Source organism: Uloborus diversus, chromosome 4 (genome assembly GCF_026930045.1).
Source record: "Uloborus diversus isolate 005 chromosome 4, Udiv.v.3.1, whole genome shotgun sequence".
NCBI classification, from domain to species: domain Eukaryota; kingdom Metazoa; phylum Arthropoda; class Arachnida; order Araneae; family Uloboridae; genus Uloborus; species Uloborus diversus.
In genome coordinates this window covers 42,615,485-42,641,093 of record NC_072734.1, presented here as the reverse complement: position 1 = coordinate 42,641,093, position 25,609 = coordinate 42,615,485, and the positions used below count along the sequence as shown (strand labels likewise).

Genomic DNA, 25,609 nt, shown 5'->3' with positions numbered 1-25,609 from the left:
TTTGAGTTTCTAATTGGTAACTGAGTCGTCAAAGAGAGGGAAGCGGGAGGAGGACGAAGGTTTAGTAGTCGTGTGATGTGAACAATTTCAAAATCGGTATGTGCAAAAATGCTAAGAAAATATTTTCGTTACTTTTCAATTTACCAAATGTTTACAAGTTTAATCTTCGGTTGTTTGATTTTCAACTGTATATGCAAATCAGATCATTAATTAGTATTAATAATGAGTGAATGGTGCAAGTTACTGAATTCGTGAAAACCTACCACTGGTACAAACAGAGAGAATGTCGACAACTTCAATTTCATGTACAACTATAGAGAACGACGAATCTATTTTAATATCCTTTTAATCCTACTTACTGTTTACAAGCAGAACATTTTAAAGAAATCAGTACAGTCCGATCCCGACTTACGCGAGTGATGCGTTCCAAGACTCCTCGCGTAAGTTGAAATTTCGCGTTGTGGAAAAATGTATGCATACAAATTTTTCAGACACATACTAAATTCGCTTAGACATTTGTAAACCCCCCTCAAACTGCTCTAGAGCATTCCTCAATTATACATTAGTTTCTTACATAAAGAACTTAACTTTTAATCTATTGAAAAAATATAAAAAAGCTGTTTTATTTAACATAAAATACTTTAAGATGCACAAAATGAATGGTCGATGGGAGGGAAAGATATCAAATAAAACAACACGGTACGCACAGTATGTAGCAATAATAAAATGCTGCACTATAATAGTACTGTACGGTAGGTACAGTAATAATACCTATTTGCAATTTAAAAAATGAAGATGATGATGATTTATGCTCCTCTGCTCAGATTGCTATTTTTGTCTTATACATTTTTAAATACGGTCGCACCGCTTTTTCTTTTATAACGTTTCCATTTATGGCGACAACCCTTCTTCCTGATCTGTTTAATTTTTTAATACAAGAGCAGCTGCCATTTTCATGATATTTACTCAGCAAACTTCAATATTGACTCTAAGTTCTGAACTTATACGGACATTTTTTTGTTTTGACTTTTAATGGTACATATGGAAGCTTCACTCATACTTGTTGTCGTGCTACTGTCGACGTTTCGTCAAGCATATCGAGAATCTTACCCTCCGCCCCCCCCCTTTTTGTCGGAAACCTTTTTTTTCATTCCATCTCCATAAACTTTTGATGAAACAGCAAACTAAGATGCCATTATATTTCATAAACTTTAATATTTAGAATGATAAAAAAAAGAAAGAATGATTCTAAGTGGATCAAATATATTTGATGCATTAACAACGCGATGCGTAGACTAGTTTGATGTGGGAACTATTACTGTCAGTGATGCTGAAGGGATGTAATAACATTCACGAAAGCAATAATTAGTATTCAAATAACGAAGCCGATACTTCCTTTCCAAAATATTCGTGTTGTGAACGAGGAATTTGTGTTAGCTCTAAAATTCCTTACTCGTGAAGAAATTCACGTTATAGCCATTTCGCGTAAGTTGAATCGCGTTGTAGCGGGAGTCGACTGTACTAAAAAACTCTGAACATTCAATTATCAAAATTCTGGAAAAGTGCTCCATAACGATAAAAGTGTACTGAGAAATTGTAATTCCAGAAATCTCTCTGAAGGACTTTTCTGCATCCTTTTTTTTCTAAAATCCATGAAAACTTTTTGCAGTACGAAAAATATGTATTCCAAGTTGAAATATGCCACCTGACTTTTAGCACTGCGCGAAATTGATTTCTGCTAAAAATATTACCGACGCCATCGCTCAATAAAACAAACAGATGTTTCGCGAAAGGTATTTTTATGCTGCAATGATAAATGATCTGAAGTAAAGTGAAATTGCCGTTTCATTTAGTGTTAGTTTATGTTTTACAATTCGAAGAGAGATATTCTATTATGAATAACAACATGGCACATGTGTTCATGTCACAAACACCACCAAAAGTCAACGTTTTGCACGTGGTCGCCTCAGTTTTACAAAATTCTTGTGCAATAAAAAATTGTGTGTCGTAAAGACACATGATAAAAGTGAAGCCTTTATTTATTTATTTATTTATTTATTATATTCTGAAATGTCACTTTACCCGCACGTTTTCTCTAACGCCACATTCTTGTTCTTTCTGCGCCTGATTTAGTCATAACCGCAATAAAATTACATATTTCAATGAAGAAATGAGATCGTACACAACGAGAAAACTAAACAATACTCGAATTTCATTGTTTAATTTTCTTCAAAAATAATGAAAAATACTGGTAATTATAAAGTTAATTTTTGTTAATAAAAATTTACAAATTTCGAGGATAACTTAATCAACGTGGATTACACTTTTAAACTAAGGACTTCAATTAAACTAAAAAATCTAAAAAAAATATCTTTATTATTTGAAAAGTTTGAAATGCCCAAAATATACAAATAGTCGAACCTCATTAACACGAACTCGCTTCACGCGAAATTTGGCTTAGCGCGAAAAAAATAAAATTCCACGTCACGAAAAACCAACAAATTAGTGTTAAAATAATCGTATAACACAAAGAAGATTTAGACGGTGAACTCTTCATCAAGTGGCTATCAAACCTAGATTTTAAATTTCATTATTAAAAAAAAAAAAAAAAAAAACTAATCTTGGACACCTGTTCTGCCGATGTAGAGGTTTTTTTGCCCGTCAACAAAATCCGGTCTTGCAATCAAGGAAAAATCATTGTTGAAAATGCACTGTTGTAGAGAAATGATCCGAATGGCCGTTGTCTGTTTCGAACTATTTGTGTTTCTTACTTAAACTAAAAGATGTCGATGCTTGGGTGTACGTTTTTGTACAAAGGTACTTTGGTTCCTATATTTTTTGTGACACGCAAAAATAAATAAATAAATAAAAAACTTGTCTGCTTACACAAAATCCGGTAAAATTTGAAATCGGTTTACGTGAAATTCGACCAACACGAAATATTTTGGCGTCCCCGTCAATTTCGTGTTAACGAGGTTTGACTGTATATGCTCGTTCAAGTTCATTCTTGAAATTAATTTGTTAAATTTGATAACAAAACTAACTTTATAAAAACTATTATTTTTCATCGTTTTTGGCAACAATTTGGAAAACAACTACGTCATTTCCGACGCACAAAAAGGATACGTTTTAGAATTTCAAGGGCCTTACATAAAAAGTTTCACTTTGAAAATGAAACACAGTATAAAAACAATGTAACTAGGGTTAGGGTTAATTTACATGAATATTAGTTACATGAATAGTAGAAAAAACATAAATAGTAAAACAGATAAACAAATATTTAACCTTAGCTCCATAGCTTTACAAATATGAAACTGAGTTTTATAAATCAGTTTTTTAAATCATCTTTTCTCAAATAACTTCCGAGACTTATATTCAAAATGTAAGAAAATAATTCTCATGGTTAAAAGAAAATAAGAACTGTCCAACCACGGATTGTATGGAATTGGCAAACGTTCAATTAAGACGAGTCTATTTGAATGAGGAGGAAAATTAAAAATTTGACGCGCGCGTTCCGCTCATTTGAATGAGACTCTGCTTGATTTAAAGGCTAACAGACATCTGCAAAAGCTGATATCCCTGAAAAACTAATTGATGCTTCCTTTTCCGCCACTAAACTAGATTTTGCCATTGTTCAAATTTTGGGCCTTTGTATGCCGATTCATGTAAAACAATGATTCAATTTTTACTAAGTTCTAATTTTTAGAACTGTACAAATAATCTATGGTAAAATTTAAAAGTAGTTATTTTAATTGTCCTTTCAGAAGTTATGGCAGTGTTTTAAAATAGTTTTTCGTATACTATGTAATAACAATAGTAAGAAAAATATTGCAATACCTAATTCCTTTTATTATGCTTATGGGTTAAGCGAAATAACAATTCTCTATTGTGGTTCAAATTCAAGTATTTTATTTTGAATACGATTACTGCTTGAGGTGAGTTTGCTGCTTTAATAATAGTATCTTATGGGTGGTCTTAGTGTATGCGGTTTCCATTTTAATGTGTTTGCAACTTATTAAAGTTTATCATGAAAATCTTGTCGAATTTTAATAAAACAATAAAAACTTTTATGTGCATAACATGGTTTCTTACAAAGCCTATGTATGGGAACAAACTAATTATATTTGTATTTATTGCAAGTAGGGACGATGGACGTATATTTGCAATTTTGTATACTATTGTTTTACTTCCTTTTACCGAAGAGAAAGTATTGTATTCGCGAAAAAAAAAATGTCACTCAAAAATCGACCTTAATTTCCATTTTGCTCGACCCCGAATGAATATTGAGTTTTTTTTTTTTTCAACCCGACCACTCGTGGATATATACCTAAGAACGTAATAAACGCCCGAAATATCCATTTTGACGATACCCGAGTTAATTACAACGAATTTTCTCGTGATGTCTGTATGTACGTATGTATGTGCGTATGTGTGCGTATGTGTGTATGTGCGTATGTGTGTATGTGCGTATGTATTTCGTATAACTAAAGAACGGCATGTCCTAGAAAGTTGAATTTTGGTACGTAAACTCCAAGTGGGGTCTAGTTGTGTACCTCCCATTTTGGTTGCATTCGGATACTTTAAAGGGGGTCGTTCATTCCTTTTTTTTTGGGGGGGGGATCATTGTTAATTTTAATGCAAACTCAAGTGGTGTGACAATTTGGCGGACACTTGGCGATATATCGCCAAGATTTTGGTCGCCAAGTTTTGTCATCAACTTGGAGACAAATTTGGTGGGGTTTTTTTTTCCTTTTTTAAAATCTGGTTTTAATTTGGCCACTGTTGGCGATAGTAAGAGAGTTGACCATTGAATCACATTAAAATTGCCAATATTGAGGAAAAAAAATCTGTATAAAATGTTTCTTTTTTTTTTTTTTTTGCTTTTGTTCGCAACAAACTTGGGGTGAAAATATTTGAATTGTTTCTTTGCTTACCCCAAGTCCAAGGCACTATTATCATTAAATTAGCGAAAAAGGAAGTCATGTGATGCACACATCAGCTCGTTCTTTTTTAAAACTAATAGGCTTTAGAACTTGCAATACTCTTTTTCTTTCCAAAGAAACTTATCCACTATTAACGACGTATATAATAAATGTGTACTATTTTTGTGCATCCAGAATGTTAAATTATTTTTTACAGGATGCTTGTGTGATAATATAATATATTATTTCATATATCTACGACGTACTTAGCATAATATTCATGGATTTTAATCCTGTAATGACCTATTTAAGTTTTGTTCGGTGAAAAGTTCTAAATATTATGAATATTACATGCTATGCATCAACTAAAGCTTTTGCGAAAGAAGTAAATTGTGAGAATGGACACTTCAAACAAGCCTAATAATCACCCTTTTTATTCTAAATATAATTACTTGGCACTCTTCCCTGCCTTGTGACAAAACTCTTAGACGTTGAAAGGTTCTGTTGATCAAAAATTGTTCCAGGTTGCCATGGGCGACCGACGAGAACTCCATTGCCAAACATGGACTTTTACGTCTACAGTTGGCGACCACTTTCCCCCAAAAAAGTATTGTCTTCTTTTTTTTTTCTTTCTTTTTCAATGTTTGTTTTAACTTTGGCCCTGAAAGCTGTAGCAAGTATTTTATCCACTAAATCACTAAATGATAGCTTTTCGTAAAGTGTCTTTTTCATTCGTGCCGTCATCAAAATTTATCATTTCTGATAGTTTCAAATTTTATTATTATATTGAACTTAATTTAAAAATTTGTTCTGTAACAATGATGATTATCCCCATAAAACACTCTAGTCGATTATTACACTCTAACTTGAAAACTATTCTTTATTAAACCACTCTAATAATCAGATACAAAAGAGAAGTTTCGAGGGCATCCTTTTGAACAATGGAAGAATAAATTTTCGATTTTATTTTCATTTTTTCGTTCTCATTTGATATACACTGGCATGTTAAATTTTTTTTGTGTTGTGCATTTACTAATGCTCTTAACAGATGACGCTTCACGCTCTTGGTTATAATTTTGTAATTATGCAAAAAAAAGTAAAGAAGTCAGTGCAATTAATACTGTTGGTAAATAGTTTAAAATAAATAAAAATAGAAAAAAAAAATCAAATATACTAGTATTTCATTTATTCAAACCTAAATATATGAAATGGCAAAAAGCTTTATGGAAAACCTCTTCAAAATCAACAATTTGTAGTTAAAAACACGAACTGTAGATTATAAACATAATAGGATATATGAAAAGACAGATACCTTACTTAAACCTCAATTCATTACCTTACTTGCGTTGCTCATAATGCTCGTGTCCGCAGTTATTGTCACCCCCGTTTTACAAATGTCCTTGAGGTGGTATATTTAACTATGAAATATCAGTAGATGACCCTTTTCTTGAAATTTTCACTAAACACTTTCATTTACAGACGGGAAAACCAAAAGATTAAATTGAGTTTAAGCCATTCGAATAACTTTAGAAGAAAGACTTTAGAAGAAAAGAAATATAAGTTATGATTGCAATAACTATTTGAAAGGAAATAAACATTAGTGAAAAATTATAGAAAATTACGAATATCAATCACAAAAATAACGTAAAAAAGTCACATTAGGTTCTTTTTTCTTAAATTTTTACCTATTATTTTTAGTCAATAGATTTGTTTAACGTGGACGAATAAAAAATTTCTGAGGACCCGTCAAATTTATGTGGGGACAGATGCCGATCCTCTGGATCGCTGGTGTAAATTATCGTACTTTAAGCGAAAAAGATGTTCTTAGTTCAAAATTCCTAAACAATTAAAATTGACTATGCTGAATAATCGGATGATATTTGTTCAATTATACAGACTTTTGAGCCTTAATAGTTAAAGCTGTTCCTGACAGCTACATCAAATCGTTATTATGATCTTTATAAAATTACACTTTTAATCAATGTTTTCTTCCGTTGTATTCCTGAAATAATAGTTATTTTCCCACCTGAAAAAAGTAATAGCGATTACGTCATTATGTGAGGCTTATTTTGTAATCACGATATAATTTCTATTTTAGCCCCTAATTTTTATTATTTTGAACTACTGAAGCCACGAATAAAATAAAAAAAAATAAAAACAGTCTGTAAATAGTAGAGAGACCAAATAAATAGTAAATATTTGAGTATCGAATGAAAATCTTTGAAGAATGTTTTTTGTTTTGATTTAGAACCTTACAGCTACAAGAATTTATTAAGGATTACCTGCGGCTCCAAAGAACATACACACAAGTCTAAGAAATTTTTAATTTTATATTCTCATAATGTATGGTTAACACTTTTTTTAAGTAGTAACGGTCTGGGTTTAAGAACCTAGCTGTGGATCACAATACATTGGCACTCTTATTACTTCGTTGTATGAAGCAAAATAACTATTGTAATCACGGAGAACTGTTCACTTAAATTTCGGTCTAAATTTCAGTTTCACTCACCCCCAATGAAGGTTTGATTTTTTCTTTTGTGTCCCGTCTTTACGTGCATAAACAACCTAACTAAATAGCAATCCCAGAGTTAATTATTTAGCATTTATGAATATGTACGTATGTATGTGCACACCGTTAAAATTTCATTTGTAAGATTTACATGCGGTTTAATCGTGTGCCTCAATTTTGATTTGAACCGAGTGTTCCAAAACGGTTCTGAACTAGTTATACTTCGCAATTGTTAGACAAACTGAAGAAATATCATGATTTGACAATCACTTGTCAATATTTCCAAGCTTCTAATTGCTAATTGTTTGTCACAAACTCGGTATTATCTAGCGAAATCGGCAAAGAAAATGAGATGTCAAACTCAATGACAGTTTAGCAATAGCTAACGAGAGAAATTCATTCTTAGGAAAATTTTCCTAACATTTAGACTGTATGATTTTTTTCTTTTTTTGTATCTCTAAGTTGAATAAACGTGGCAAAAATGTCTACGCATCAAATAATTTAAAGAATTGAACGGTAACTTTACTACTAAACGATTTAAGCAGAAATGAAAAGAACAACGAATGGTTTTCATAAATGATTTTCCTTTCAAAAATGTTCAACTTTTTACTTCCAATAAAGCAATGATTTAGCTACCCACGATTTTCCAATACATAGATGATCTATCTGAACATGACCCCATGTAATACAAAATCACAGCTTAAAAGAATATTTTGTCAGTTCGCTTTTTGCTTACATTAAACATTTTACTCGCGATACGACCATTGAAATGCAAGTTTCGGGTAAGAAATTAAACATTTCTCAGCTCGTCAATAAGAAAAAGTTTTCATAATTGAACACCACTACTTTAAAAAATGTATTCCGCATTTTATGAGGCTGTAGATAGCTCAATAATCATTGAGGAGTCTGTATTAAATATTTCTTTTGTTGAAAGTGAAGCACTACATCTGTTAAAGTGGTGCGGGTGATTTAAATTTTCTGATCGATAAACTGTTTATCTTTCATTTTGAACTGAAATACCACTCTAACACAGTTTTTATGAGATGCGGCCAGAGAATGTGGAAATGCAAATTTAAATGAAATTTTACGCTGATATATGTAAAGGTAAAATTTAATCGGCCTTAAAACAGCTAAACATAAATAATACCTTCAACCGTTACATAATTTAAATTTTTCTTTGCGTGATTAGATTAAAAAGTGTGTATAGGCAGCAACAAAAATCGTAGAAGTTCTTTTTTGAGTACAGGTATGAATTTTTTGATATTTTCTCAAAAGTTTACTTATTATTTACAGCTCCTACAAATAACGGTGAAGACGGACTTATTATTCGTGAATTTCGGCATTTCATACTGACCAAGTTTAACCGTAATCTTTGTTTTTTTTTCAGCAGATTACAGTTTTGTTTCTACAGCGTGAGCAAGAAGTTCCGTCTAGAACTAAACGAGCCTACTTTCCCGAATGCCCATACTACTTTCTAGTACCTGATCAATATTCTCAAAAATAGCTAAAATCGCAAATTGTTTCAAACATAATTTTTTAATATCTTAAGCTGATTTCTAGGAATAAAATATTCCTCACTCATCTAAAAAAAAGAAAATCTTTAAAAAAAATTAATTTGAATTTTGACACCTTGAATTCAAATTATATTTTTCGCAATCACGAGTGTGTGTATGTAAGCGTGTGTGTTTGTGTGTGGGGGGTATGTGTGTAGGCATGTGTGGTTGTGGGTGTGCTGGCATAAGTGTGTGGGTAGTTGTGTATATGAATGTGTGTGTGGGGGGGGTATGTGTATGTGTGTGTAGGCATATGTGTTTGTGTCTGTGTTCAGGCATGAATGTGTGGGTAGTTGTGTGTATGTGTGTGTGTGTGTGTGTGCGCGCGTGCGTGTAGGACATGGATGCAACCTGGAGACGGCTTTCGCTATAGGAGCAGCATCGTGAGGACCTGGTTGACGGTGATGGTGCGGAGGGAGGCGGTGGGAAAATAAAATGATAGGACATCAAAACAGTCAAATGTGAACAGTAAGCAATCGTGATTGCTCAAAGAAAAAAAAACAAATTAAATAGCAGCACCTTTTAAACAAAGCAGCTAATACAATTTTTTCCATTAAAAAATTCTTTAACAGCTTTCAAAACGAAAAAATAATAATTAAAATTAATAAAATCATTAAAATAAATACATCATATCAACAAAAAATGATATGTTCTTTTACTTCTGTTGCAAAAAATAATTTTTTGAATGAATTAATGCACTTACCAAAATAAATAAAAACAATAAAATGTCAACTTAAAGAAATAATTTTCATTGCCAAAAAAAAAAAATCTTCTGCGCATATCTTTATGTAGAAACATAAATGACTTCGAGTTTATTCGCCGAAAACTGAATACCTATATTAAAACTTTAGCGTGAAAATAAGAACAAGTCATATCAACAATAAGTATTTCACAGTTAAAACCATAGCTGTGGAGTTGGAGTCAATCTCATTTTGAGATAAAGGAGTCGGAGTCGAATATCCAAGAATCGGTGTCAGTCATTTGTCTTCCGTGTATAAATTTTTGACAAAGCTACGAAGTCAGAGTCGAAGTCGGGGAGTCGGAGTCCGATTAATTGTCGGGCACAGAAGTCGGAGTCGGAGTCAGGTGCCCCTAAATTCTAGGAGTCGGAGTCTGGAGTTCGGCGTCAAGAGCTATTTCCAACAAAATTCGTTTGAAGTAAATCCGCCTTCAAGTACGGAATCCACATTGACTTTCAGTTTCCCCGTAGGCGCTAATGTTAAGGGATTTGCACTGTTCAAAATTGAACGGAAAATTGTTCAAATCAAAAAGATATTTTATATACAAGATTTTCATCAAAAGTTTTTTCCTACAAAGTTTGTTTGAAGCAAATTCGCCTCAAAGTTCGGAATTGCCTTGAATTTCCCCGTAGGCGCTAATGTTAAGTTTTTTTGAACAGTTCAAAATTGAACAAAAAATAGTTCAAATCAAAAAGTAAAATATGGGAATGAGGTGTCCTTGCCGAGATCTTTCGAACAAAAAAAAGTTTGTTCGATTCGGACTATTCATTCAAAAGTTATTAGGGAGGGGACAGACAGACCGACAGATCGACAAGCAGACCGACAGACATTTTCCCCCATCTCAATACCCTACTTTCCAATTTTTAATTTTTTGATACTTATTTAATTATTTTATTTATTTTTGACTTTGTTTTGTTTTTCGCGATATTTTAAAGATTTATTAAGCCTTCTTTCATGCTTTTTTCTTCATTTTCTGACTTTTACTGGGAAAGTAGGCTAAAAAGAAAACATAAAGCAAGATGGAGAAGCTGATTGCAGTTGGACCGGGAGCTAGACCCCCTGGTACAAGCAAGTTCTTTTTCTCATACTTCCAACGAAGTAAAATTGCTTTCTATGTAAGTCATTACGAGAATTAGCAAATTTTATATTTTAACATTCCATTCATTTTTATGAATAAGTTTGACTATTTTGAACGAAACTTAAAGCTTATCCCGTCGTTTTACACTTTAAAATAAAAGTTGTCGCAGAAGTGTTAACTATATTGCATCACGTATTGAGACGATATAGTGCTAAATGTCACTATAGTCAAATTAACTTTACTATTAACCGCTTTACCACGATGAGGCGTTGAAACAACCCCAGTCATTTCGAAGGATGGGTTCGCATGGAACAAGAAAAACTTCTGAAGTACTAAATAATTAGCTGAAAACAAGAATTAATGCATATAAATCTAATTTAAATATGTATTATAAACTGTTTAAAAGTAGTGTTGCCATTTGGGGGCAAATTTGAATGATGTGAAAATATCTGATGTGAAATAAATTGCTTTAATAATGGTATACAACTTTAACCTCCCCCTGCCCCCCTCCCAAAGAAAACCAAAAATAAAATATAAATAAAAATAAAAAACTTCCCGTTTTTACTTCTTAACACCATAAGGTTCCTATAATTTATAATATATCGCAGAATGTTAGAATGTAAGAAGCGAGATTTTAACAATTTCAAATCAACATTCAAGAGTAGCTTCCAAACAGCAGTTTAATTTTTATTAGATTATACATAACTGAGTGCAATGTTGCTTTTTGAGCACATTGCATAAAATTATCCTTTTACAAGTTTTTATTTTGAAGTGGAGCAAAATTAAACTACATGTTCCAAAGTTACCGAAAAAAATGTCATTAAATAAAAATTGGTATCATTTTTTAAATAATATACATGCCACTGGAAGATAAACGGCCGTATCTACAAATGTGAGTTTTTGAGATGTTTGAAGAAACGTGTTTTTGATTTCGACAAAATATAGTAAAACTTTGGAATCAGATGTTCTTTTCGTGATTTACTTCCAGCGGAAACCAAATACGAATATTAACTAAAGTAAACTAAAAATAAATAATGCTAAAGTAAAAATAAAAATGCAAAAAAAAAAAAAAAAAAAAAAAAAAAAACGAAAAAAAACGAAAAAAAAAATTTTTTAAATGAAAAATAAAATGCGGATTTTTTTTTTTTTTTTGCTTTCCTATGGCAGTATTTGTTTAAAGCGTTGAGATTACAACCGGGAAAACAGGGAGGTACTCTGAACACTTTGCGAATGAATGCAGAATCATACCTGATATCAACGGCTCCGTGTAAATTAAGGAAATAAAATCTAATTCATTGCTGAAAAAGCAAGCTGTGCTTAAAACACATTTCTCTCTCTCTCTCTCTCTTGTGCTCAAAATCTTGAAACTGTCCATTAAGCATTTTTTGTGCATATAAAAACATGATGATTCTTGAGATTTGATTATTGAACAAAGGGTTCAAGAGCAACCGTTTTGAAAAAACTGGCGAAAAAAAGAGAGAGAGAGTGATGAATGTGTGGGGACTCCAGGTCAGTGGACTCCGGAACTCCTCTGACAGCTCCTCCTCTGTTTTACAGCTCCAGTTGATCAGCGCAATCAGTAGCGAACACGCGCGCGCTACTCAACTCGGCTCAGGAGAGTTAACTCACGTGCGCTCCATCGAAGCGAGGTTGTTCCTGGAGAGCTTGCGACCAGGTGTTTCGCCCGACAGCGAACTTTTCAAATGTTACCTTTTACTGTTTAAAAGTTTTAATGTTTTAGTAGCCTTTTGCTCGGTTTTTAATGTTTATGTAGATCTTTTATAAAAATAAATAGTTTTAAAGGATAAGCAACACAGCGTCCTTAGTGGTGACCCGGTGAACTGTAAATACGCAACCATATCAATGTGGAGTTAGAGTTGGTGCTGCTATGAGACTTTAGTTATGCCTGCTGTTGTTTCGAGCTACCTTAGCGACTGTTTTCCGTTTTCTGGTGCAAATGGATACTTTCAAGACTGACGCTAAATGTCGGATTTCTACTTCGCAACTGGAATGGAGGTGAGTTATCTATTTCTGTGACCGAGAGAGTCCCCCCCCCCACAATTTTTTTTTTTTTGTATTTTCATTCTGTAATATGTCTGAAAACGAACAAGCAGCTCTTAACAGTTTGCAACAGCAAATTACGCAGTTGACATTGCAAGTTGGGAAATTATCCCAGAGGAGGGGTCGCTCGCCTTACAGAAAGCGGTTTAGCTCCCGCGATAGAAATGACAGCAGAAACGGGCAACATACTCGGGGCAATTCAGATTTTTGTTTCTACCACAATAGGTTTGGTCAAAAAGCAAACAAGTGCAGGCAACCTTGTGCATTTGCTCAAACAAAACTTGTGAATGCTACCACTCACGATGGGGGTAGTAGCAAGATGTGTTTGGTAAACACCACAAATAGACTCTGTGTTTATGATCAGGGTTCGAATACCAAGTTCCTAATAGATACTGTCAGTGATGTTTCGTGCATTCCCGTCAAGGGTAATCAGCAAAATTGTCCAAATGCTTTTGAATTGTTTGCTGCAAATCATTCAAAGATAAAAACATATGGTAGAAAACTGCTGCAATTAAGTTTGGGTCTCAGACGTGCATTCAAATGGCACTTTATTATAGCTGATGTTTCTATGCCCATCATCGGAGCAGATTTTTTGACACATTTTAATTTATTGGTCGAACTAAAACGCAAACGATTAATTGACGGTATTACCAAATTGCGTTCCCGCGGTAGTCTTGACTTTAGCCAACAGACAGCAGTTAAAGTAATAGTAGAAAATTCTATTTATCATGCTATTTTAAGTAAATATCCTGATATAAATACGCCTAACCCAAAATTTAAATGTGTTAAACATTCCACAGAACATCACATAGAAACAGTCGGTCCACCCGTGCATAGTCGCCCTAGGCGATTGCACCCTAAGCTGTTAGATACAGTTAAAAAAGAATTCGGGTTCATGATTGAAAAAGGTATTTGTCGATCTTCGAAAAGCCCTTGGTCGTCTCCTTTGCATGTTGTCAACAAAACTTCAGGCGGAATACGTCCCGTTGGGGATTATCGAAGGCTAAATGCAAAAACTGTCCCAGACAGGTATCCTATTCCACATTTGCAGGATTTTTCTTCTTCATTGTATGGAAAGAAAATTTTCTCTAAAATTGACATTTTTCGTGCTTATCATGCAATTCCAGTTCATGAAGAGGACATCGAAAAAAACGGCAATAACTACTCCGTTTGGCCTTTTTGAGTTCTCTTTCTTAAACTTCGGGCTTTGTAACGCAGCTCAGTCTTTCCAGCGCTTTATTAACGAGGTTTTGAGAGACTTGGATTTTTGTTTTGCGTACCTTGATGACATCCTGGTATTTTCACAAACAGAGGACGAGCACGTAGGACATCTGGATCAAATTTTTCAAATACTTAATGATTACGGAATTCAGTTAAATACTTCAAAATGTGTCCTAGGGGTACCTAAGTTGTCATTTTTCGGTCATATAATTTCATGCAAAGGAATAAAATCTTTACCAGAGAAAGTGCAATTAGTTTTGGATTATAAGGAACCAAAAACTGTAAAGGAACTGCGCGCATTTTTGGGTCTAACAAATTTTTATCGTAGATTTATTCCCAAGGCAGCTAAAAAGCAGGCTATTTTAAATGAATACCTTAATAATACCCCCAAAAACACAAATAAAGAAATACAGCTCTCCGACGAAGCCAGAATTGCCTTCAATGAATGTAAACAACAATTAGCTGAAGTAACCTTGTTGGCTCATCCATCAAACAATGCTGAACTTGTTTTATGTATGGATGCCTCAGATTTCCCGATAGGAGGTTCTCTTAACCAAGTAATCGATGGTGGTCTTCAGCCTCTTGGGTTCTTTTCTCGAAAACTTTCCGACACAGAAAACCGCTATAGTACATACGATCGGGAATTGTTGGCCATTTTTGCGGGGATAAAACATTTTCGGTACATGCTAGAGGGAAGACAGTTTTGTGTATGTACTGATCATAAGCCTCTTACTTTTGCATTTCGCCAAAAATCTGAAAAATCCTCACCTAGGCAAAATAGGCAACTAGATCATTGCACAATTCACAACAGATATCCGTTTTGTTAAGGGGTCTGAAAATATTGCTGCTGACACTCTCTCTCGGTTATCAGTTTTAGATACTCCCTCTAATGTCGAGTCCTCTACTGAGCTTGAAAAGGCTTGCATGTTTCCTGCCTCGAGTGTCAGCCAGATAGATCTTCCTTTGTCGACGGACTTTGTTGCTATCGCAGCAGAACAGAAGTTGGATACAGAGCTACAGAAACTTCTTGTTTGTACGGCGCCAGAAAACAGCCTCAACCTACAGCCCATGCAGCTTGGCCAGGGCACAACTCTATATTGTGATGTGCGAGATGCAAGTATCCGTCCATACGTCCCAATGAAGTTCCGCAGGAAAGTTTTCCTGAACTTTCACCGCTTGTCACACCCAGGCATTAAAGCTTCGCGTAAACTACTGCAGAAGCGTTTCGTTTGGCCCGGGATGCACAAGGACATAGCGGAATGGACTCGTGCTTGTATTCAGTGCCAGAGGTCTAAGGTGCACCGACATACAGTTAGCCCTCTGAAAAGCTTCAATCTGCCTTCACAACGGTTTAGCCACGTCCACGTCGACCTCGTTGGACCACTCACTCCTTCGAATGGATATCGTTATTTGTTAACTTGTGTTGACCTCTATACCCGTTGGCCAGAAGCCGTCCCTCTGGCTGACATTTCTGCAGACACAGTAGCACGACAGTTTTACAGAACGTGGATCTGTCGGTTTGGAGTTCCGGATTTCGTCACTACTGACCAAGGTACAGTTCGAGTCCGAGCTCTTTACGTCTCTTACAAAGTTCCTGGGAATCTACAAAATTCGGACATCACCCTACCATCCGTCTTCTAATGGACTGGTGGAAAGGTTCCACCGTTCCCTCAAGCAGTCGTTACGCTGCCACACTTCGACTCATTGGGATGAGGTTCTTCCTACAGTGCTTTTGGGGCTCCGAACAGCTTACAAAGCTGACCTTTCTGCAACCGCTGCCGAAATGGTATGCGGCTCATCCTTGCGTCTTCCAGGAGAGTTTTTCCAGCCCATGGACACCAGCATAGTCCTCGACCCTACCAAGTTTGTGCACAAGCTGAGAGACTGTATGTCATCCTTAAAACCAGTGCCTACTAGTGCCCACTGCAAACGCAGTCCTTTTGTGCAGAATGACTTGTTAACGTCGACTCATGTGTTCCTTCGCATTGACTCTCTACGAAAGTCTTTGGAGCCAACTTATTCCGGTCCTCATGAAGTGCTCGCTAGACAGGAAAAGACTTTTCGCATTAAAATCAACAACAAAGAGGCAGTTGTGAGTATAGATTGGCTAAAACCTGCTTTCCTTTGGGTTACGGATACTGGATCAACCCCATCACCTCCAGTAAAACCTGAAAAATTGACTCCGGCATCCTTGGAACTACCTACTAGTGCTCCATCGAAAACCACAGAGGAGTTTTACACCACGCGATCAGGGCGTCGTGTTCGATTCCATAAGTATTCATAAAACGTTTCGTTGTCACTGGAGGGGGAGTACTGTGGGGACTCCAGGTCAGTGTACTCCGGAACTCCTCTGACAGCTCCTCCTCTGTTTTACAGCTCCAGTTGATCAGCGCAATCAGTAGCGAACACGCGCGCGCTACTCAACTCGGCTCAGGAGAGTTAACTCACGTGCGCTCCATCGAAGCGAGGTTGTTCCTGGAGAGCTTGCGACCAGGTGTTTCGCCCGACAGCGAACTTTTCAAATGTTACCTTTTACTGTTTAAAAGTTTTAATGTTTTAGTAGCCTTTTGCTCGGTTTTTAATGTTTATGTAGATCTTTTATAAAAATAAATAGTTTTAAAGGATAAGCAACACTGCGTCCTTAAATGTATTCTACGTCGGCTAAATGTATTTTGTAACAAACACTTTTAAAAATACACATCAATATTTTAGGTTCCTTTTGTTACACCAATACAATTTGTTTGCTACTTTATCTAAATATAATCAATGCCATGTGATGACTTCACTGTGGTAAAAAACCTTAAACGTCAAAGAATGATTAAGATAAAAGTTCCGATTCAGTCTGTTTCAAGTTTAGGGGCCAATTTGCCGACAGATAAAAAACATTGCTACATAAAGAGTACTTTATTTTTAAATTATGTAAATAGAGAGTATTTAGAAATTAAGATGAGTCGTAGTGAAAAAAAACACGTTATAAATTAGTGGTGATTTTGTGTTCAAAGAAACCTATATTTTTGTTTCATTTATAACTCTAGAGTGTCAAGTTCAGTTAGCTAGACTGAAATCTTAGTAGGTATTGTGCGAAAGGTTTCATTAATAAACGATTCATATTTATGCAGTAAATCCTATAGTAACGAAAAATATTTTAAAATAATATTTCATAAAATATGTCAGCACAATTAGAATCAAAAATTAATTTGAAAAGCACGCATAAGACGAATTTTAGTTTTAAGGCAGTGTACCATTTAAATAAACAAGTGAGCCAAGATGTTCGAAATATTGAACTATCTAAGGAAATAAATATGTTTAAATTTTTAAAAGAGAAAATCCAAATGCAAATTATGAAAAATAGCTAACAATTATTCATTAGAGAAAACTTCTAAAAAAAAAACTGACGTTGACTTACTCACGAACACAACCACATCAAATAAGAAATACGTATAAATAAATATAAAAACAATGTTAACAAAAATAAAAATTGCAAAGCTAAAGACGTTATTTTAAGGGTGCAAGAGCATTGGGATAAAAGCAAAAGATCTTGTGATGAATGCTCTTTTATCAGAACACGTGTATGAAATATTTTACACTTTTTGGATTTCATTAACGTTGTTTATGTGTAGTATATTTCAAAATATATGTATTGTGTTATTTTTTCAAGGAATTAGTTTTCTTTAAAAAGGGGATAAGGAATAAACATGTATCAAATTTGATGTAAAACGAAAAAAAAAAAAAAAAACAAATTGGGTTTTAAATATTTAAAGTTATTTATCACAGTCGATGATGCAAAATGATAACAAAACTAACTCTCCGCAACTAATAATAGTAATTACTTAACCAAGTAAAGCCTATATATATATATATATATATATATATATATATATATATATATATATATATATATATATATATATATATATATATATATATATATATATATATATATATATATATATATATATATTTTATTTATTTATTTATTTATATATAAATGAATGTTTGTCTGTATATCATCCATGAACTCAAAAACTACTCGGCAGATTTGGCTGAAACTTTCACCCTTTGTTATTTTTGGTACTGGGAATGTTTATAGACCAGTTCGAAAAAAATCCAATCGATAGTTCCTTTTTTTATTCCAATTTAAGTCACAATCCATTGGATAAATACGAATAAAATTATCGGCTGCAGAAATTAATTCGCGTGAAAGATCTCATTGATAAGAAGTTAGCTGTTGCCATTTTTCTTGAGTTCGAACAAATAAATTCTTTCTTTATTGTTTTATGGCTTTTCATGCAACGGGGGGATTTAAAACTTTTTCTATTTGATATTTTTAGGGATTGATCATAGACTAATAATAAGAGTAGACCGAGCTTTCCCAGACTTGCTGATGAAAACATTGGTTCATGGATACATCATGTGACTGGTGGATGGCTTGGCGAAAACTTTGGCAGCATGGTTGCTAGATGGCAACATTATCTATAATTTGGCACTCGACATGTATTTTAAGTAATGTGTTTTCATTATAATTTTTTCCCAGGTACAGAGATTGAACTGTTTTTCTTTTAGTTATGAATTATTTTGACATTAGTAACTAGTTTTTGATCACAGTTTTCAGTAACTTTTATTTCATTTGAAACTGCTACGTCAGCGTTGGCGTGAACGTAATGGAGGAAACGTTTTGCGTTAACGCAAAAATTTACTAATCGAAATCTGAAATTGAAATTGTAGGTAAAAATCTTACCGCTTGCCGATTCTATTTGGGCACTTGCATCTTTAATTGCTTAGAGAGTTATTGAAATTGACAAAAGAAAATGCACAATACTATCTAAACGAAAAACTCACTATATTAACAAAATATTTACAACTTCGAATAACAAATTTACAAATCTGACTCCATAAATATTCCGCGTTCCATCAATTCTATTTATTTTATTTCTCGCGGTAGCTGATCGCCTGCTACGATCAACGCCCGCTGTTGCTAGGATGTCCACTAGTCACATGGTTTGGTTCATGAGCAGCAAAGGTTGCCATAGCTCGGTCTATTCTTATTATTAGTCTATGGGATTGATTGATCTTGCAAACGTCGTGTGTACAAAATTTGAGTATAGTCACGGCTTCACTTGATACCTGGACCGATTATTATGAAAATTGCTATATATATGTATTTTTCCACGGAGAAGGTGCATAATATGCTCATTGAAGCCACTCGCCACCAGGTGACACTGCAGAGTAGCAACATCTGCCCCAATCAACCGATTGTCATGAAAATCAGTATAATGATGTATTTTTTTGTTGGTGTAGCAACGCGCGTCGGGTACAGCTTATATATATATATATATATATATATATATATATATATATATATATATATATATATATATATATATATATATATTTATATATATATATATATATATATTAGGGCGGTCCTTATTTATATGGGAATTTTTTTTCGGAATTCAACAAGTGACGCCCCCTAGTTTTGTGACACTATAATAAAAAGTAACGTGTGCAAAGTTTGAACACACGTTAAACACATAATAACACGTGCCCCTAGGCCGATGAACTTGAACACTTTTGATAATTTTCCCACAAATCTTCGAGTTTTTACTTTAGACCCAGTACATCGTTTCTCCTAGGTTTGCAAAATATTTTTACAGTGAGGTAGCACTAAGATTTATCTTTTTAAATACTTTATATCATTTAAAGATTTTATGTTGAATAAGAATGAAAAAATGCTTTAGAAACTTTCGTTAATCGTACGATTTTCTCAGTGTATCTCGATAGTGTGTATTTTTTTTCGATAGTCTTGGACGGTCTGTAAAATAAATTGCTTTGTGACTCATATTTGGTAAATTAGTTGTGAAATTCTTCGATTAATATTGTGCTCCTCTTTCAGTTGTATCATTCACAATTTTCAGTATTTTAACAATCTCTCTTTCCTTTAAATAGCTTTCTTCATTTTGCCGTGAATCAGGATCATATAGGAAAAAATCTTTTAGTATTTGTAATTTATCCCAAAAAGTTTTATTGACTCGTAATTGATTCTATAAAGAGGAAGATCTTTACTAAGAAAGTATTAAAAATCATCTACTCTTATCTGAAATTTGTTAAACAGTCATCAGACACGTCTTCCTTATCACAAGCATTTTTTGGACTAGTCTTTTCCTATCTTCAAAGTTAATTCCTTCATCCAATACGAACAAAGCTACTAGTTTATCCCCTAAATACCATAAGAGATTTATGAATTTTCGAACCACTGCTTCTGCTGCAAGTTTGTCGTCATTTTGTACGCTGAAAAGTTTTTCAGACACATTATATTATTCAAAAGAGCTTCGATTGGGTTGCTGCGAAAAACCATATCTTCATACAGCATTTAATTAAAACAGCTTTGTAAAACAGCCTTGAAGGGCTCTGTTTTCATGTAAAATCAATTTAAATTGTTTCCTAAGTATAAAAATTTTGAAACAAAAATTCCTTTTGCCACCCATGTAGCTCAGGGATAAGCTCCAGGTTTCCGAAAACATATTCCTGTTGAAGAAAATTCACCAGGAAATATTATTACAAGTTATGAGGATTCTGTGTAATTTTTCTCAATTCCGTTTTTTACGAACAATAATATGTCATCAACTTCGTCTTTTGGAATTTAAGTGGTATGTGTACTTCATTGAAGTGTTATAAGTTCTGAATGATGGAAATCTTTCCACAAAATATTGAAGTGCTTAAATAATTGAATATCTGATCTAGAACTAAGAAAGGCAAGAACTTCTTTAAGGACACACTCTGCAGTACGATTTCAGGTGCATGATGATGGCAATCTAAATGTAACATATCACCGTTCAGTTTTTGCTCTAAAAATTGCATATACAATTTATACGGTTAGTATTGCAAGTCATTGTATCAAACACTACAGCTAGAACAGTTTGCAATAAAGGACTGTCATCTCAGATATCATATACAACTGAAGAAATATCTAAGGAATTCCGAGTAGCTGTTCAATATTAGGACCTGAAGCTATCACGGTAATCCTGTAGGCGTTCTTTTTCCAGTTACATCTGGATGTAGCTTTGTATCCCAGTGAATAACTACAAAATCTAAACTTAAATTCATGAAATTTAATTTTACCTCTCGAAGACTTTCTTTTGCTCGTTTAAGGAATGTACGATTGATCAATAGGTCATTTGGATTTAAGTTTACTGCATCTACATAGGCTGTAAATAAAATGAACAACATCTCTATCCCTAACATGGCATTTGTCTAACAGTGATGAAAGGCTGAGCAGATATCAATTGTTGTCAAGCTTTTTGCATTATGGTAGATCAGCTGTAGAAAACAAAAGTTCAACAGGTTAGGGTAGATACCCATTTCGTTTTCTAAATCTTGTGAATCGCAAGAATTTGATGATAATAAAGGACTAGGTACTGAAATAGAAGAAAATTAATTCAAAGTATAGATTTCTACATTGTTCCGATCTGAATATTTTTTTTAATTTATATTTTAGCTATAAAAAATACAGTATATTTTTATGTTAGGAGTAATTAAGGATTTCTCGAAATTTATATTTTAAAAAATTAAAAATTGCATAAGCATTTAGGTATGTTTATAACTAAAGAACAGCAATCTAAAATATAATTGCAATTACTTATATTTATAGCATTGAAACCTTGCGACTCTATTTGACATACCTATTACATACACAGGGAATTTTGTAAATCAACACCCCCAAAGCCTGAAGGAGGCAATTTGCTGTTGTCAAAGATCGTTCATTAATGGCCTATAGAATCCCTTGTTTCCATTTCGATGGGAAGAAACGTTCCCCTGCCGCTTGGTTGGAACAAGCGCAGAAGAGCGGTACGCTTGACCCAAGGCCATTCGTGTATATTTTATTCTCTATAAGATGTTAAACTTTGCAGAATGAAAGTGAGAGAATGGTCGGTCTGGAAATAGCAGCACCTATTGAGGTTCAAAATTACTTTAAATGTAAAACGTTAGAATATTTTTACATAAAAATGAGAAAATCCGCAGTTTTTTCTTCAAAACTCAAAGAAGGGGGCCCTAGGGGCAGGTGTTAATATTCATGGATTGACTTAAAATTTTGCAAGGATCATTGATTTGTACAATGGAATCAATTGAAGGGGTGTCGCGTAAAATATCTGCAACTTCAAAAATAAGGACCATCCTAATATATATATATATATATATATATATATATATATATATATATATATATATATATATATATATATATATATATATGTGAGTTCGCGCATGTGTGTGTCCAATGCAAAACCGACTACAAACAGGAATCATGCATACAGCGTTATTATAGGATAATTAATTGATCAAAATGAACTATGGAATATGTATACGTTAAAAGAATTTGATGTTGTATATTACATCAAGGGTTGAGAATAATATAATTGATTTCTGAAAAAAATAATCAAATAAATGATTTAACTTAGTCACACGTATCGAGAGTCAAATTGGGTGTTGTTGAGCAATCCTACTAAAAGGGCATTTTTACTTTTTAAAGCTTTATTACGCAAAAATCATAACGCTGTCCTATAAATAAAATGGATTATTTTGTAACAGCTACAGATAAGTGAATTACACGCTCGCGAAATTTAAAGCGAAGTAAAACTTTATGTGATCAAATTTACACTAATACAATATATACCTTTCTAAACTGTAACTCAAAAACAAGTATTCCGTTTGTATGTTTAGGGAAAAAATAAGTGTGATGTAAGCTGGTTAAGATTTATACAAACAAAACTCACGAGTTTTTATTTAATTTTTTAATTTGCTCCAATAAACCGTTATTCTTAAAGCCTTTGTGTGAAAGATCTGATTTTATGCATATATGATCCTTTTTTTCTGTATATTTTTAAGTAAACCTTTTAACTCGTATTGAATATAAGCATGGCAAATATTTCGTAATGTATAGTTTAAAAAAATTTTGGAATTTTTCAGAGGCTCTGTTATTTATTTTACTATAAAATTGAAAGTCCATTGTAAAACCACTTATCTCAAAAAATAAATGAAGAGTTTACTTTCAAAACGGATTGTATCCACTTATCGAAAAAACATTTTTTTTTTTTTGTTTTCAGAATCTCTAAAGCCCTATCTCGACACATGAACTTCTTTCTTCTCTAAGTGGGTTATATATACTCTTAAAAAATGCTTAAACATTGGTTTTACCACCTAAACGGTGTATATCAATCCCTTTATTTTGTGCCAGGTCTTTTATAGCAAAGTGGAATTAACACCTTATTTACCGGTTTTCTCCCATTCATTTTCATATCAAAAGGGCACACATCCAAATTTTAATTTGGCACTTCTAACTCAAAAGTAGCTCACAAATAAAATAGCGGAGCGAAGCACTAGCTGAGCATTTCCAATCAAGCGTGATACCCTGCCGTCTAAGATGGCAGCACCTTGTGTCTGATCGAAAGTCCTTTTTTTTTTTTCTTGTTTTTTTTTTTTTTTTTTTTTTTTTGAAATGTTCAAGCAATAGAATAAAGTAAGTAGATAGAAATAAAGTACAGTAGCCCCTTATTATATCGCGCCTCGATAAATCGCTCGTTCGGATATATCGCTCCTTTCTTCTGTCTCCCAGAAAGAAAAAACAAAAACCTTGCTTTTAGCCCTAAAACATTCCTAAAAACATATGGTATTACTCAGAAAAGGTCTTTTTCTTTTTTATTTTGTCAACAAACAAAACGAAGATGCTCTTATTCTTCTGCATTCGCTGGAAAAGCAGCGGCAACTCTTGTCATTCAAATGTACAAACATGCAGGTATATTTCAGTTTAAGATATGCAGTTTGGAAACTACTTGACGTTTTCTTTTGCATTGCTACCAAGACCTTTACACTGGGTGAGAGACAGCAGGCAAGTGTCATACTGGTCCAAGTAGAAGAGGACATGTACGCCCTCTCTGACTACCTGTCAGCACAGAAAATATGTGTGCTTGGTTGCACAAATCAGGATTTGCATCAAAGAAAGGACTGGACGGGCGAAAGAGTTTTTCTCTAAGCAATGTGGTTACTTTTAGTTTTCGCATCCTTTCTACTGCAAATCGAAGGGATTAGAAAGTCGACTGGGAATAAGAGGTTATTGGAATGCCCACTCTTATCACGCTGTAGATAATGAAGATCATCTTTATTCGCCATTTCATATTGACGCTGAAAATTTACTTAAATTTAAATCTTGTATAGGTTTCAATACGCGTGATTTGTGACAGTAAATTCGCGAACTAGATCGAAACCATTTGAATATCATGTCAAAAAGAGTGAATGCTAATTTACTTGTATGTGTTGGATGGATAACAATATTTAATGACCTCGGTTACATCGCGCTTTCGGATATATCGCGCTTTTTCTTGGTCCCCCGAAAAGCGCGATATAACGAGGGGTTACTGTAGGTAAAAAAAAAAAAAAAAAAAAAAAAAAAAATATATATATATATATATATATATATATATATATATATATATATATATATATTAAAAAATGTTGATTATTTTGTGTCAATCTAATAAAGTTTATTTCTGAAGAAAATGCGTGTTTTTTTTTTTTTTTTTTTTGCAAAATAGATGATATCCACTATTTTACACCAAAAAGGAATGTAGCCAAAACAAAATTGAATATTAAAGTCTGGTAAAATTGATGAAAAATTTCCTAACTTATGCCAATAGTCACTAGTTATTCTACCGGAACATTGTGAGAAATTTGAAATTCTAACAGTTAGTGTTTAAATAAATAATTACTAAAACTAAAAAAAACGGGAGAAATGTTTGTTTGTTTTTCTTTTCAGGATAAAGAACTTTTATTAATAAATTTTTAAATTCATATTTCCAACTTTTGTTTTGGTACAGTTCTAAATTAAGAAAGAAAAGAGAGAATTTTCAGGCCGTACTATTTCCGGGATTATATGCCTAATAAACGTAATTTCTTCAGAGTTTTAAATCTAAAAAATACAATCTTACTATTTTTATGCAATATTTCTTTAAAATATACTTTCAAGTTGTGCCAATAATTGCATTTTTTTAAACCTTTTTTTTTTCAATTTGAAAACGATATTCTACAAATCGCACGTGAATTTTAAAACAATAAATTTAATCAATAAACTTATCCAACACTTACCTCTTCTAAGTCTTCGTTAACACCAACACTCATGTCATAAGTCCATCCGGTAAACAAATAAAACATAAACACATCGTGTGTTTTATAGGAGCTCAATCTGGCATGTATCCATACTTTTATAACGCCGGCAAGACTCCAAAGTTATAAGGAATTCCATTTCTTCACTTAAATATTTTCTTAATATACAGTTATGTACAATTGTTTTCCAGTTACTTGAACATATAAAAATTGTTTCTTATTTTCTTGCTAAGATATGATATATTTTTTCGCTTGATAAGAGTTGAACTTGAAAATTTTTAGAGGCAAAAAAATATTTTTGACTTATATTCCGAAAATTTCACAATAATGTATGTAATAGGTGATATAAAATTTAGTATTAAAGACTT

At 33.3% G+C, this 25,609-nt stretch overlaps 1 protein-coding gene across 1 annotated transcript in view; it reads right to left on the bottom strand.

Annotated features, from left to right (window-relative positions):
- Positions 1–25,327, bottom strand: part of LOC129220078 (transmembrane protein 151B-like) — a 344,381-nt gene extending 319,054 nt beyond the window's left edge. The window contains exon 1 of the mRNA XM_054854417.1: positions 25,224–25,327. Coding sequence (XP_054710392.1) covers positions 25,224–25,289 — 66 coding nt within the window. The 5' untranslated portion in view covers positions 25,290–25,327. The remainder of the gene's footprint in view (positions 1–25,223) is intronic.
- Positions 25,328–25,609: the final 282 nt, after the last annotated feature.